The sequence below is a fragment of the Cyprinodon variegatus genome, unplaced genomic scaffold, assembly GCF_000732505.1.
Source record: "Cyprinodon variegatus isolate N-32 unplaced genomic scaffold, C_variegatus-1.0 Scaffold1304, whole genome shotgun sequence".
NCBI lineage: Eukaryota > Metazoa > Chordata > Actinopteri > Cyprinodontiformes > Cyprinodontidae > Cyprinodon > Cyprinodon variegatus.
This window is the reverse complement of record NW_015151757.1, coordinates 152,821-168,683: the sequence shown is the minus strand read 5'-3', so window position 1 is coordinate 168,683 and position 15,863 is coordinate 152,821. Positions and strand designations below refer to the sequence as shown.

Sequence of the window (15,863 nt, the reverse complement as noted above, 5' to 3'; positions counted from 1 at the left end):
AGTCTATCCAACAGTATTAATTCTGTATTTTTTAGGCTTTGGGATTGGAAGTTTTTTTCTATATTTGCACAGTTTTAAAGAGCACTTAAAATGAGCCAGAACACAGTAGCACCAAACTGTTTTTTCTTTTCCATCCACTAGGCTTTTTGTCAGGTTTGCAAAACCTACAATACTTTGCTTGTTTGTTCTGTCAAGTAGCACAAATCAGAGCTCAGATATGGGATTCAATTTCTCCTTAGTGTGTCCTATGTTTATAACGTTACAAACAAGATGAAATGGTTGAATAGAGCAAACCAAAGTAGTATGCAGATAGTAGCAACAATCTAAACAACAGATGGAGGTTTACTTTATTCTACCGTAGATTCTGGGTCAAGACCCCTGTGAGTCAATCTTGTAATAGCTTGACTCACAGGGGTCACATGTGAATTTTGTTTTAGTTTTTAAAGGAAAGAAAGAAAAAAAACAACTCTTAATAAAGGTTTAATTGAACAGCTAGTCAAATTCCCGTACTAAGTTTATCCCATATTAACAAAGATTAATAATATTTATTGTTATCAATTAGCAGAATGCACGTTTTCATGTTTATGCTACCATCTGTCAAGTTAGTGACAGTTTTAGTTGCATAACAGCGAAGTGATCAGTGATTCCAACCCCCCCATACTACAGTGTGTGTGTGTTTGGCCAACTCTAAGCAAAACATCTTTAACCTTCCATGTGTGAAAAGCTAATTACACAAGGAGAAAATTGTGCCGGCGAACCCATGCATCTTAATTAAGCTTGGATTTCATGAGACAACATGCAAGATAGACTTAGATAAAAAACAGTGCACAGTTTTTGCACTTTGACGCTGTGTCTATGGGAGCATGTCAGTGTATTGTTTGGCTTAATGTGTCAGTATAATGGATGTGGAAGTTGAGGGAAGTAGGATTTTTGAGAGATATTTCCTAGCAAAACTGTTCTTATCTTTTTCCACATTTGGTTAGTTTACAAACACAAATGTCTCTGTGACTCATTTGAATTTTCAAAATAATTAATAATTGTGCAGTGGATGGAAAAAATATTCATTTAATTTTATGTTTGTGTGTATTAGTATTTTTACCCTAACCACTTTTTATTTGATTCCTGATAATTTTTGATAATTAACAGTCAGTGCAACTAATAACTTCAGGGGTCACTTAATCAATGATTTCTGATGTCACTGTTTCAATTGTAAGAAGGTATAGGGAGGTAATTACAAAACATACAAAATCATAGAAACTAGGGGACACCCCAAATAGAAAGAGGAGGAGATATTTCTGGACATATTTGAAATATTATTAGGTTTAATGGCAATGTTCCAAACATACAACTACTTGGCAACACTTGCCAATTTGGCAGTTCATCTGAAAATCGAGAAGTGGCATTAGTCAGAGATGTAGCAAAGAACCCTGAAGCTAACTCAAAAAACTGCAAATATCTGCAGCTAAGAAGAAATAATCTGTTGAAAGGAAAACTATCAATAAGACTAAAAGCTATAAAATCAGTAAAGCTTAAAAATCCTGAAGTCTGCTAAAAGCTTGTAAAATGCTCTGTGGTAAAAATATAACTCTGAATGTCACCCTGAACACAACATTCCAAAAGGGGAGCATGCTGATAGTAGCATCATGATGTACCCATGTTCTCTTTATCAGCAACAGGAATGCTGATCAGAGCTGATGGGGAAATAAATGGAGTTAAATACAGAGCAGTCCTGGAAGACTACCTGTTAAAGGCTGTCTCTAGATGCACTGGGGCTGCAATTAGGCTGTTTTATAAAGTACTAACTCAAAAGGATTAAACGAAAAAATGCTCATCAAATTTTCATTTTTTGAGACATTTCAAAAATTATGTTTAGACACTAAATTTGAAGTTCTATTAGCAAAAGAAAATTAATAGAGACACTGTAGACATATGTGTTCATGTATTTAGGTTGCTTAACACTTGTGCACATTTCCATCATTCTCCAACTGGTTAGCCAAGCACTCAGATTAGTGAAGTTTGACAGTGATTGTATAATGTCCAACCTAATGCGTATGAGGTTATTGATTTTCAGCAAGCTAGTGCATTAAAGGTGCAGAGAAGCCCCGAGTCTGGTAGGCGAAGTGTTAACAGCTTCTGGAAGCAAATTGAAAAGCCCAGTTTGTTGCATCTCTCTGGAGCTTTCAGATATCCCGCAGAAAAAAAAGAGTTGAAATAATTTATCTAGACCCTTTTGTTTTATAAAGTACAGTAGAAAAAAATATCTATAATTATGCATCTTTCTCACATTATCACACCAGCAGGTGTTCCGTCTTTTTCCTTTTTAATTTGAAGGGAGAGAAGAGAATGTAAGTGGAAATACAAAACTTGGCTGGCTCTCAACTGGTTGCCAGATTCTCCTCACAGCTTCTGCCAGCTGAGAGCAGTGTGGATTTTGTGATTAATTTGCTCCTGGTTGAAGAAATATTGCACCTGAACTTTACATGGTGTAGGCAATTGGCTGAATGAAACCTTGTTTTACAATGCATGTAAAAATTGATGCATTTTTTTTTTATATAACAGGCCGTTTAATTAAAGAAAGGTAATGTGTTGAATCTGTTGTTATTATACAGTAATAACCTAATGTTTTCTCTTTCTCTCCAGGTTTTATCCATACTTGTGGTGGCACACTAAAAGGATGGAATGGGACTATAGAAAGCCCAGGATTTCCTTATGGATATCCAAATGGAGCAAACTGTACCTGGGTGATTGTTGCCGAGAAGGGGAACAGGATTCATATAGTTTTTCAATCTTTCGCCGTTGAGGAGGAATATGACTTTTTATCTTTATATGACGGGCATCCACAACCAGCTAACTTCAGAACGAGGTAAGGAAGCATCCCTGAAGGAAAGCATCTTGAATGTAACATTTGAAGTCTGGGAGGCAGGGATTGCAGAGATGTGAGGAAGAAAACTCTTCAGTGATCACTTCAGATGGAAAGGTCAACCTTAATGTACACATGACAGAGACTGTTTATTCTTGTCAGGAAGGTGTCAGGCGAGTCAGGCGTGCTCAGTGAGACGACTATTGTGCGTCAGTTCTCCTCTGACAGAGTTTGCTGTAGATTGAGCTGCCTCCTAAAAAACCCATGAATACTTTCATATTTCACATTTGAAATGAACATACTATATTTTAGTTTATGCCTTTCAACCTACACCAAAGAGACTCCTGAAACGGCGTATGTTGACTCCAGTTTTTTCTGTGCTGTGCTGAGTGTGAGAAGTGGTATATGTAGTAAATGTGACTGGAACAATAGCATGAATAAAAGCTAAAGGCATCTCTTTTATAAAGCACATGTCTTTTGATTCCAAACCAAAGACTCCTATCAGCCAGGACACTTAAAGCAACACCTTCCCCTGTGTTATTACTAAATAAGCGTGCTGGTTTGGTTTCAGTGATGGATGGATCAAACTCTGTTGCAACCACCCTTTGTTCTAATATCTCACAGGAGGAGACAAAGGTGGGGGAAAATGTGAACATCAAACACTGAAAAATTGCTCTCTTTCCTTTGGTTACTGGATAGGCAAACAACTGTTTACTCAGTGTGCTTTCTAGGTTTGTATAAAAGCCTGACATTTGGTGCTGTGGGATTTTTGGGTCATTGCATTGTCATGGTGACTTTGGGTATTTGTCTTTAGGAAATTGTGTGCTTTTGTCTAATGATACAGCAAAATAAATAAATAAATAAAATAATGAACCTGTAATGGCTGGACAAAATCTGGAGACCTGATAATTTAACTGACACAAAGGAATACACATAACAAAACTGTTTATTAATAACTAAACTGGTGTTACTGGAACAGGAACTGCTTGGAACTGGAATCACTATGGGGAGGAGGGCCGGTTAGTGCCAGAGAACAACTCAGTGATGTTGACCATGCAAAAAAGGAAAGCCAGTAACTCTCTCAGATGCCGGCAGATTCCACTGGCTTTTAAGATAGATCCCAGCAGATCCATTTCGATGAATCAGATCACTGTTTCACTGATCCAAATCCTGATGGTGCTACACAAGCTAAAGGAAAGTTGTAGTCAGTTTGTAGGTAAACCTCTGCCCTGTAGGAAGCAATCCACACGGCAGAGGTTTGCAGAAGCGCTGATCAAGAGGGATCTGGGATTGAGACGAGAGAGTTGGTAACACAAGGTGCACTAAGCAGGTAGAGTTTCCAGAGGGACAGAGGCAAAAAAGAAAAAGTGGGTCAAGAGACAGGGCAGGAGGTCAGTGTCCAGAGGCCCGAAGCTAACAATGGTATCCAACAAGGGCAAGACAGGCAGGGAGAGATTTCAGTATCAGGATTTCAAAACAAGGAATGCTGGATGGTCTACTCACATAAATGGCTTTCATGAATCTAGCGGTTACCTACTGAGAGAACCAGAGATATATAGTGTTCCTCCCAGTAATTGGAGCTGCACTAGGACACCATTTATTGCTATTTCAGTGGATGGTGTGCTAACGCTGCCACACAAGTAAAGAAAATTCAATAGTTTCTGAAACATAGATTCTAAAACAGAACTGAAATTCTAAAGGCAGCTGTTGTAGTTGTTTAAGCATTGTATTGTTTGCAATATGAATGTGGGCCAATCTTTAACATGCAGTGTAGCCATTGGTGTGGTTAGAGGTATCCTGAAGGGGACACCATGGTGCGCCTTCAAACGTATCCACTCTGCTAACAAGTTTCAATTGGTGTTAGTTTTGGAGCCACTTCATCTGGATAGGACCCCATATCTGACCAAGAAGCTTTTCATATTCACCCAAATAAGGCTTAGTCTGGATGGTTGTAGTGTGATGGTCTGGGGTTGTTGTGCTACTTCAGAATAAAGACTTGCTGTCATAAACTGACCCATGGGTTCTGCTGTCTACTGTTTAAGAAATCGAGCTGAAACTAAATTGGGTTCTGAAGCAGGACAATGATCTAAAGCAGCGATTCCCAACTGGGGGTACGCGTACCCCTAGTGGTCTGGGAGTGCATTACAATATTTGATTTCTTAGGTATTACAATAAAACAGGGCTAGATAGGTTTTACTTTCTAAGGACCCAAATGAAAAATTTAACATGCCTTTATCAGCCAAACATTTTTGTTCCTATTGTGGAGGAGTGAAGATGACGACACAAAGCAGGCAGGTAAACAGTTCTTTACTCTACTCCAACTGAGAGCAACTGTACAGAAAATCCATATATATACACATCCTAACAAACATAACTGTAACCTCTCCACTGAGTGAGAGTGGAGCCCCCTAGTGGTCCGCCACACTATATGTTTTTCTTATATGTTTGAGTTCACCAAAACGAGGCTGAGGAACAGACTGTATGTAGAGAACAGCCTGGTATCAGCTGTTTTAAAACACTGAGCTATTGGAGCTCATCAAATTAAGGTTTCTTGATAAAAAAAAATGAAATTAATTAATTCAGTATAACTACAAATTTTGTTCTGTATTTTATTCCCAGTTCATCAAATTTTAATCTGATTATAAGGGACTAATAATCAAATTATAAGGAACTCCAGTTTTATAGATGCAGGTTTATAATAAAAATTTTTTTATTTGTATTTATTTTGATTCCTTACTAACTTCCAAGCAAGATATTTATATTGTCTTTTTATTTGAGATGGAAAGAATAAATCCTAACCCTAAGGATTAAATGCTCACGTTAAAAGATTTAGTAAAATAGTTTTTATTTTATTGTACCTTCCACTTTTGGACAATTTTCAATACTCTTGACTTAGAGGGGTACTCATGGTAAGACAAAATGAAGACCTCATCAATCATATGAACCTGAAAGACACACCACAGTTTGTGAGACTGAAGGGTCAGGTGTCCAATCAGGTAGTCGGCAGCAGAGAAGCATGAAAAGGGACATTTCTCTTTCACTATTTCTTCCTTTGTACACCTCTGACTTTTACTAAAAATACACATTCCTGTCATCTTTAGATATACCTGGAACCTTTGTTAATCAGAAAGAGGCAAGAGGGTGAGTACAGTGAGCTGGCTAATAGCATGATGTAGAAAAAAATAATTTTACGAATTTCACAAAATCAAGGGAGATTATTGTAGATTTCAGAAGAGTTAGGAAGAAGCTAATTATGTGTCATTCAGGAAATTTCCTTATAAAGTACTCAATATTTTTCAGCTTCAGTTGTTTACTCCAGTTCAGAGGAGACCATGCTTTTTCTGTTGCCGCCCTTAAGCTGTTGAATGACCTCCTCTTGGCCATTAGACAAGCCTCTTTACTTCTTGATTTTAAATCTTGTCTTAAGACCCATTTCCTTTCCTTGGCTTTTATACAGAATCTGAGATATTGACTTAGTCTTACTGTGTTTCTTTTATTATTTTATTATTGCTTATTATTTTATCACTTATTTTATACACCACTTTATTTATTGTTTCTATGATTGATTATTTGTATTTTCTTGCTGTGTATAGCACTTTGGTCCTGTTGGGTGATGAAAGTGCTTTATAGATAAATTTGGAGTTATGTACAGCACTAGTAAACTGCAACTTAATCTATTAACTGTAAGTCATTCACAAGAAGAAACAGAACAGACTGTACTCACTGAGGAAGTATAGCACCTTTAGTATTTGTAGCAAGATGCTACATACCTTCTCAGATTCTGTTGTGAAGAGCGTGAACTTGTGCCATCGCTTGTTGGGCTAGTGGCATCAGATCCAATGACAAAAAGAGTCATGAAAAGCTAATAACAAAGGCCAGTTCTGTTCTGGGAACTCCTCTGGAACCTCTGAAAATGATTTTACAAAGAAAAATTCTTAATAAATTGAAGAGCATTGGGGAAACCCCTTTAGCATCCTCTTCAGAACACTGTTGAACAACAACAGAGTGTCCTCTCAAAGCCTTTTCCAGAACAAAACAGACCACTACAGGAGAACTTTCCTGATTATAGATTCCATTAATAATATCTGCAAAAACATACTTAAACGCAAATGTTAAGAGTTACAATGACATTTATTTTCTTACTGGTTTAATACAGTAGTTGAGTGGATTGAATTGGTTTTAGTGGGGATCACCAGTGTTTTATTTCTCTTAATGATAAAAACTTTAATTTAAAACATGTAGCCCTCTGACAGACTTGTTGCCCATAGATCTTGCATTGTTTTGGACGAGCATTTACATTTGTTTGATATTCCATAACACTTAAGTATGAAAAAATGCAATAGATAATACATTAAGACTGGGACAAACATGTTTTCCCTTCGTCAAAACATTTATAGACAATTTCCCAGTGAGAACATTGGGTGCCGCCATTGTTAATGGTTTCTGCTAACAACTTCCGGGAGCATCCTGCAGAGAATGCTCAGTGGAAGATGGAGGGAGAGATGGAGATGTAATTGTTTGCAGTCTGGGTTGAGTTGAAAACAACAACTCTGTATTGGTTTAAGTAAAGTCAAAAGAGTCATGTCCTCTCCACCTGCATGAGCTTCCCCCTACTCCACACAAAAGTCAGTGAAAATAACAGGGCCGGCTTCGTGCAGATCCTTACTTGGGTCTTCCTTGCAGCAGCAGGTTAATGCAGAATAAGAAAGGAACCAGAACCACCTCCTGGCTACTTCCTTTAAAGATAACAAAAGCCTGTGATAACCTTAATCTGCATTCTTAGCTGATGTTACTTCATAAAACAAAGTACCTGGGGTCTAAATGGACCTCTACACCAATAGTATGAATGTGCCCTTCTCTTTATCTTTAAATGTGCTGTGTCTATGCGCATGTGTGTGAACAAGGATGAAAGGGAGAAAGAGTGCTATATAAAAACAGAAGGCTTTTGGATTTCAAAATAGGGTGGTGATAAAACAGCAGCTGCTTGGCCACTCCATTGTTATGGCAGGAATCATTTTGACACTGGGTAGGTTGAACATGTGTCTTAATGTACCCCAAATTCCGAAGTTGTTTTGTCAGCACACAGCCAACTTTTTAACCACATATGTCTTAATAAGCTTCCTTTTTTTCAGAATGATCAGCTCTGACAAACTCTGCTCTTCCAGCTATGCTTGTGCAGAAATGTGTCTTTGCGCGCACTAAGCTCAGAGTCTGTGCTTTACGCTCCACACTCTGGTTAAGATTCTCAGTCATCCAGATCATAGTCATTCCAACAAAAAAAAGAAAATTAAAAACAATCTACTAGACTTTGTTTCCAAGTTTGAAGATGTTTCATTTCCCATCCAGGAAGCTTTGAAAATGTCTTCACACAGATGGTTCGCTCAGTATAGCTCTTCCTGCCCTTTTGTCTAACTATCAGGATTTTATTTTATCCAGCTCACAAGAGGTGATAACCTTCCTTAATTTCTACCAAAAGGAATCCCTAAATGATATCCAACCCAAACATTTAATTGCATACTGTTTATTTTTCCAACTTCCTCTATGTGTTTGCAATGTTTCCTATATGGGCCGATATATAAGTCCATTGATTTTCTTATGGCTTTCTTTTAACTATGACTTTATTCTTCAAATTAAATTAAATTCAAAATTTTGGAGTAGAGCGCCTTGGAATACCTAGTGTATTAGGCTATGGTAAACATACACACAAAAAGACTCTATTTACCAATTATGAATGCAGGGGAGACTACTGAAGACCTTTTTTTTTTTAGACTCTCTGGTGGCATTTACCATTTTCTGCTGATTAGTTTGTTGGAGCAGCAGCTTATCTACAGCTGAGAGGAGGCATTTAGATAACCTCATCAGGAAGTCCAGGTTGTCCCAGGACCTCCCCCTGGACCCACTGCAGGTAAAAGGAAGCAGAAAAACTTGAGCAATTAGAGCAGATGTTGGACAAGGTCTCCCACCCCATGCATAAAATGGGAGGGTTCTTTCAGTGACAAACCGACACACCCAGGATGCCCATGGGAGTGATTTCGGACCCTTCCTCCAAGCAGCAGTTTCAGTTTATTATACAAATAGCATGTGGTATCTTTATGCATAAATAATCATATACCATTTGCGCGTTTCATAAAATCTTTTATACTGATTTTAGATTTTTTGATTATGTTTTCTTTAACACGTAACAGGAACTGTATATTTTAATTTTTACAAGTATGTTATCCCTATTTTTTTCATTAGATTTTAACCATTGTGTGTATCTGCATATTTATCAGATACACAATTACTTTGCAGCTAATAAAGGGCATCCAGAAAGTATTCACACTGCTCCACATTTTGCACATTTAGTTATGATACAGCCTTGTATCAACTCTTATTGAATGAAAATCTTTCCTCGAAATTCTACATACAATACCCAATACGCCTGTGTAAATTCTCAGTCATCTAAGCCACGGCAACCACAAAATAGGCTTTTAAGGGAAGGAAATAACCACAATTGTAATTTTAAAAAGTGTTTAATAAATTTAATACAAATAGATAACTAAGAAATCGAATTTGAGTTCATACAGCCTTTACCATGAAGCTGAAAATGTAGCTGAGGTCTACAATGTTTCAACCGATCAACCTTACAATATATCTACAGCTTAAATGGAGCTCATCTGTAGTAAATTCAGTTAACTGGACATGATTAGAGAAGGCACACACCTGTCTACATAAGATCCCACAGTTAACAGTGCATGTCAGAAACACTTTGCATGAAGAGAAAAGCGATTGTCTGCAGACTTCTGAGACAGGATTGCTTAAAGGCACAAATCTGGTGAAAGATATAGAAACATTACTGCTGCTTTGAAGGCCCCATTAAACATAGTTACCTCAATCTTCCATAAATGGAGGAGGGTTGGAATCACCAGGATTTTTCCAAGAGCTGGCTGACCATCAGGGAGGTAACCAAGAACCCCGTTGTCACTCTGTTAAAGTTCCAGCGATCCTCTGTGGAGAGAGAAGAACCTTCCGGAGGGACAATAACCTCTGCAGCAATCTAACACTCTTTCGTGTAGAAGAAAGTCCAGATGAAAACCACTCCTTAGTTAAAAACACCTTGAGTAACTACATCTAGAGTTGGTTGCCTAGAGTTTGCCAAAACACACAGAAAGGACTCTCACACAAAGAAGACATGTTATGTGTTAGATGTGTAAGGACAAAGATGGAATGTTTTTATGTGAACTACAGGCATCATGTTTATTGGAAACCTTTCTTACAATGAAGCATGGTGGTAGCAGTATCATGCTAAGGTGATGTTTCTCAGCCGCAGGAACTGGCAGACTTGTAATAAATAAAATGTGTTTGCAATATAGTAGCAATCAATGTTTCCTATACAAATAGGCAAATATTTAGTTAGTTATCCTATGATATCATAATATTGTTGAATCAGTTACAATATAATGATCAGAGGTAAATAGAAATGATTGCACAGATTTCCAACTTGTCAAAGCTTTTTTACTAAATGCATATATCGGATGATTCCCTCGTGATAAAAGCAGTTCGTCTCCGACCGTGCAACATAATTTTCCCCACATTTTGTTTTGTTTGGAGCTCTAGGGTAACAAAAGTGGGCTGAGGTGACATGTTACTGCAAAAAAGAATGTGTAGTAAAGAGTGGCAATGAACAGGAACAACTCAATAGCTGAATCACTGTTGATACTTTACTGTAGAGGATGACTCACATTAGGTTCTGAAGAGATTCATGTTATGTTGTATAATATTTCTGAAGGACATGCTTAAAAACAGGTTGTCAACAGGAAGATTTAGCTCAATAAATCTCAAATATATGTTTCTACTAGGGAATAGACAAGATATTTTCAATATCATACAGCACTTTCAGCTGAATTCGACGACATAAGAATGCTTTTAATCCTCTAGAGTACCTGTGGGCATTCAAGTAGAAGGAGAAAGCACAAACCCACACTAACTGCAGCTCAATCTATGGTCCATATAAGACAGAGTTTCTGACTTAAATATGTCCTTGCAGTTAAAGAGATGCCTGCATTTATTACTTAATTATTAAAATACATTTATTTTTTATTTTTTTCCCCCCTGCTCTGTTCAGTATTATGGCAGCAGAATTGAGTGCTGCTCTCTGCCCAACACTTGCTTTGCCAAGGGAGGCTTGTCTGGATGAAACACCTCCCTTGATCATACAATACTGCTTTGGTTGTTTATTTAAAATTTATTTGTATTACAGAAGTAAGATGAGTAAGGCCAAACCTGACAGGGGGGACGGGGAAGAGAAACAAAAAAGAAGGAGAGAGAAGAAGAAAAAGAAAACATACGGTCATCTGCTGTATCTGTAGAAAACAAAAAATGTCCTGTCACTGTGGGTAAACTCAAGGGATGGAGGGGGCAAAGAGAACCTCAGACCCAGTCCACCAGCAATCATCCCAGAGCACAGAAACCAGGAAGACCACAGCGCAGACAACCGACGTGTTGCACAACCGACGTGTTGTAGAGCATCATTGAGCTCTCCCATTGAGAGGGATAAGTCCAGATTCATTGCCTGTTCAGGTTGAAATTTTGTTAGTGATGTTATTAAAAAACAGACCAATATCATCATCTGTATGATTATTATGAGATGTATATTGATTTTTATAGAAGTCTCTAAAAGTGTTTTTGATTGACTCAGGGTCATGAGTAATATTTCCTTCTGAGTCTTTAACTGAATTCTTGTTTTCTCCTTGTGTCTCTTTAACTGATTGGCTAAAAATCTGCCAGATTAATTGTTATGTTCAATAAAAAGGTTTTCAAGCAACTCATATTTTTGGATATTGCAGTGGTTAAATGCACAATTGTTTTTGTTACAAAATTGAAAACATCTGTGTTGCTTTTGATAAATACATTCTTCTGCTGATCCATTTCAGTAATCATCCAATAACAGTTGTTAGAAAGAAATTCCATGATATAAACTAAGACTTGGTTTTTGAGGAGAAGAGGACAGATTTTGACTGTTTTTGACTGATCATAAGCTTTTTAATTTCAAGATGTGCTTTTTATTTTAAAATGTAAAATTTAGGACAATTCCCACCAACTCTCCAAAATTACACTCTGCCTGTTCAAATCATTTAAATACATAGTTTTAAGAGTTTTGTTTTCTAATCTTGGGTTAAAAGAGAACAGAAAACAATTCTAAAAATTGACCAACACAGCACCACTCCTATCACATTTATCATAGGAGATAAAGATTTTGTTAATAACAGCGATTTAGTTATTTATTTTGGGATCTGTAAACTTATTTTGTAGTAATTATTATTGTTTATCTTTTTTTCTTTTTCAAAGTAATCTTTAAAATCAGACCAACTCATTGTAGACTCCTGTTTTAGTTAATGTTTGTAATGGTCGCTCTTTTCTGTATAAGCTCTTCTTTAGGGGATCCTATTATTTTTTCATGTTTAGTTTATTCTGTACATTTCATTTTATATTCATTCTTGTTTCTCGCTTTGTTTCTTTGAGACTTTGCCTGTTGCTCTTCCATCCACACCTGGTCCTAGTTAGCAGGTTTGACTATGTCAGTCCTGAGCACAAACACACTCTGATTTTGCCTTCTTCTGTCACTTCTTCTTGTGCTTTTAAAAATCTTACTCTTACATATCTAGGGAAGCAAAAACTTACAATTGGAATTCAACCTTTTATTTTAAAGAAAAAAGAAGAAATTTTCTCACTGACTCATAAAAAAAGAACCATGTCAAATTCAGAACATAATTTCAAAGTAATACAAAAGCTATTCCACATGAGAGGGACAGATGATTGGCCTATATGTTTAGAACTATGAAATGGTTTTGTGTCAAATGAAACATTTCTCATACATTTAAATGAAACTGAGGTGGTGTGAAATGAAATGCGGGACTGAAGGGCCTGTCTCTATATCATCACTAACAGGGATGGACAAAGGCAGATGTCACTGGCTAAATGCAGGCACATTTTTGTAGTAGCAAGTAAGTTTTAACAATCCACATGCTTAAAAGAAGCCTTTATTTTTTGTGTTTAATATGCACCACTAAAATGTAAGGTGTACCTTGTCATAATATGCTGCAAATGCCATTTCAATCTGAAAAACTCACACGGAGAGAAAAGACAATTAGAAAAAATTTATTGGTACAATTACTTTGTCTTTGGCGCTCAGACTTTGGCAGGAAACATAGCGCTGAATTCTGATAGATATGCATGAACAGGAGTAAAGAGAGCTGGAAGATGGAAGTCCAGTTTGGATAACACAGGTTTAGAGAACCTGTCCATGATGAGCAAGCATGAAGCGACAGTGAAGATGATAAACTCCCCATTGGGAAGAAACCTCTGGCAGAACCAGGCTCAACATGGCAGTCTTCTCCCGGACCGGGGAGTCAGAAGGAATGAAACTGATGAAGTTTTAGCTGCTGGAGGTGGGTTGAAACAGGGTCATCTGAATGAAGTCACACGGGACAACCACCGCCTGCACACTAGGTAGAAGACGAGTTGCGGATCGGAGGCCTTTTAAGAACAACTTTGGATGCTGATTGGCTTTCGTGGAGGCGTTCAAAGCTGATGGGCTGGGTCATAGGCGAATGAAGGCGAATACTCAGTTTATTCAGTTGAACTTCCACCTAGGCTCCATTTTCAGAAAATGTCGTTACTGATGTGATTTAAATGGAGAGGACCTGGCTCAGATTGAGCCAGATAGCTATGTGACAGAAAGCTAAGCTTGAAGCACAAAATCTCTCTGACTTGATTTTTCCGAAGCCCTTCCTAATAAATATATGCAAACATTTATACATCCATGCTGTCAGCTTCAAGTTCTAGAAGGATCATATAAGTTGGCTTTCCCACATATAAGTCTTTATGATGTGCTTATTAAACAATGGTTTTTCAATGCAAAGTTTTGTCGCCACTTCTAGCAACACAAACACTAGTCCTGAAAAAAAAAAATACCATGAATTCTATATTTGACACATTTAATGTTAGTACATTGATTAGATTCTGCATTTCTGTTCTAAGTGTACGGTTAATGTAAAAGGTAGGAGCGACCAGGGATGATCTATGATTGGCTAAAGGTGGCCATGGACACGCCTGCCCCCCTTCTAGCTCTGCACCTGTGTTACAGATGAAATGTAAGAACTTGATGTTCTTTGAAGACTGATTAGAATGCCTATGGACATGCTCAGTCATCCGGGTCATGGCAACCACAAGCAGTTTTTTTGAAGACTGAAAAAGTGGAGGAGCTCATTTCCAAGAAGTTATATAAGCCGTCCTGTTATGATTTAAAAGACCAATCACATACTGTAATCCATGCACAACAAAAGGTGCCAACAATCCAGAAGAACATAGGATAACTAATTGATTTCTTTCTGACTTGGAATATGAGCATGCTGCATCAGTACTCCAACTGGAGTTTGCTCTGGTGCAAGAAACAGAATTGACAAAGACATCTTGATAGATGCTGAAATGTCCTCAACAAACTGAAAGAAATTCCGGTTGCCTTCCAAATTAACGTTTTCTTTGTAGTTGACTGATTTGAATGTTGTGGTGTTGTTTTATTTCTCCTATGAACATGTGGATTTTTGAAAACTGATTTGGGATTTTATGTAGCTTTACAAAAGCAATAGATGGTAAATTATTCCTTGAAAAAATTTGTTTTTGTTGGATTTTTTTTTGTCAATATCACATCGATGTAGAAAGTCTTGGTAAAAAAGCGAACTAAAAAAATAACTGAAACAAATTGATAAGGAGGAAAGACAATAAAACAGATTTCTGATGGATTGTAATTTATTAGTTTATTGTAATATTTGTTACTACAAGATATAAATAAAACAAATGTGTTTTTCTTAAAGGTGGCTTATGAGTTGTGAACCAGCTAACTCGTGAAAGCAGGTCCTAAAGTTGAACTTAGGGCCGCTATTATCAACTGAATTGCTAGTTGTTTTTGACTCCATTCACAAACAGTCCAGACTTCAAGGCCAGTTCATTTTAATCTAAACATTTTACTCACGTTTGCAACACAGTTTCAAAATATTAATCAGTCATCACAAATGACTGTTGGGAATTTACTGAATACTCACAAATGCTGACTCTTAAAAAAATACACAGATCAGACAAGACATTTATTAGAACGAATATGAAACCACTGCAATTTGTCCAAAGTATAGCAAAGGATGCTTAAAACATTCACTGAAAGAGGCATTTTAGCTGACATCAATTTTTTTTAATAAAAACTAAAATCAGCCATGATTGGCAAATAATTTATTTGGCATCTAAAATCCTTTCTTTTTCTTTCCATTTCTTTCAAATCCATAGTCGTTGATATCTGGTGTTTTTTATATTTTTCAGATAAACTGTATAATAAATAGTTGAGAAAAAGAGCCTTGTTTAAGCTGTTCTACCTACCCTGATCGGAAAACAAAAATGATGAATCCGTTTATAAAATAAACATCACCATGGTGGACCTGGATGGGCTGTTTACCCATTGATGTGTGTATTCTGTTTGCTCAGAGATGCCCCCCCACCCATCCCTCTGACATTGTAATGTGTCTACCTTTTGTGAAATCCTTCATGCCTGAGAATGTCTGGTTAAATCGCTCATTATTCTGTAGAAATTATCTGCACAGGATAGTGAAGTGGAAACAGTTTGGGTAATGATGTCTTTTATTTTACTGCTTCCTTACTGTGACTATGTTCTCATTATTGTAGCCTTTGCACTCTTTTTTTCTGTTTCAAAGACTGGCTTGTATAGAGTCATATGTTTATATAAACATTTTGCTTTTCCATTGTAATTTGGCAGCCAGTTCTTATTATCATGCAACTGTTTGGTAACAGTTGATTCTTTCATTGGTGTTCTTACAGTACATAGATGCATGAACCAGACTGACATCATGGATATAATAGAAAATGTAGGGAAAGAAAATATTGTAGCACTTAGGCAACTGTATTTTGCATTGTTATCCTCCATTTTTTCAAGGTTCTTGTAAAGATGCAATGTTTCATT

General features: G+C 37.0%; 1 protein-coding gene across 1 annotated transcript in view; it reads left to right on the top strand.

Annotated features, from left to right (window-relative positions):
• Nucleotides 1-899: 899 nt before the first annotated feature.
• LOC107102721 (CUB and sushi domain-containing protein 3-like) overlaps nucleotides 900-15,863 on the top strand; it is a gene marked incomplete at its 3' end in the record, with an annotated part of 164,716 nt that continues 149,752 nt past the window's right edge. The window contains exons 1-2 of the mRNA XM_015402128.1: nucleotides 900-921; nucleotides 2,641-2,863. Coding sequence (XP_015257614.1) covers nucleotides 900-921; nucleotides 2,641-2,863 — 245 coding nt within the window. The remainder of the gene's footprint in view (nucleotides 922-2,640; nucleotides 2,864-15,863) is intronic.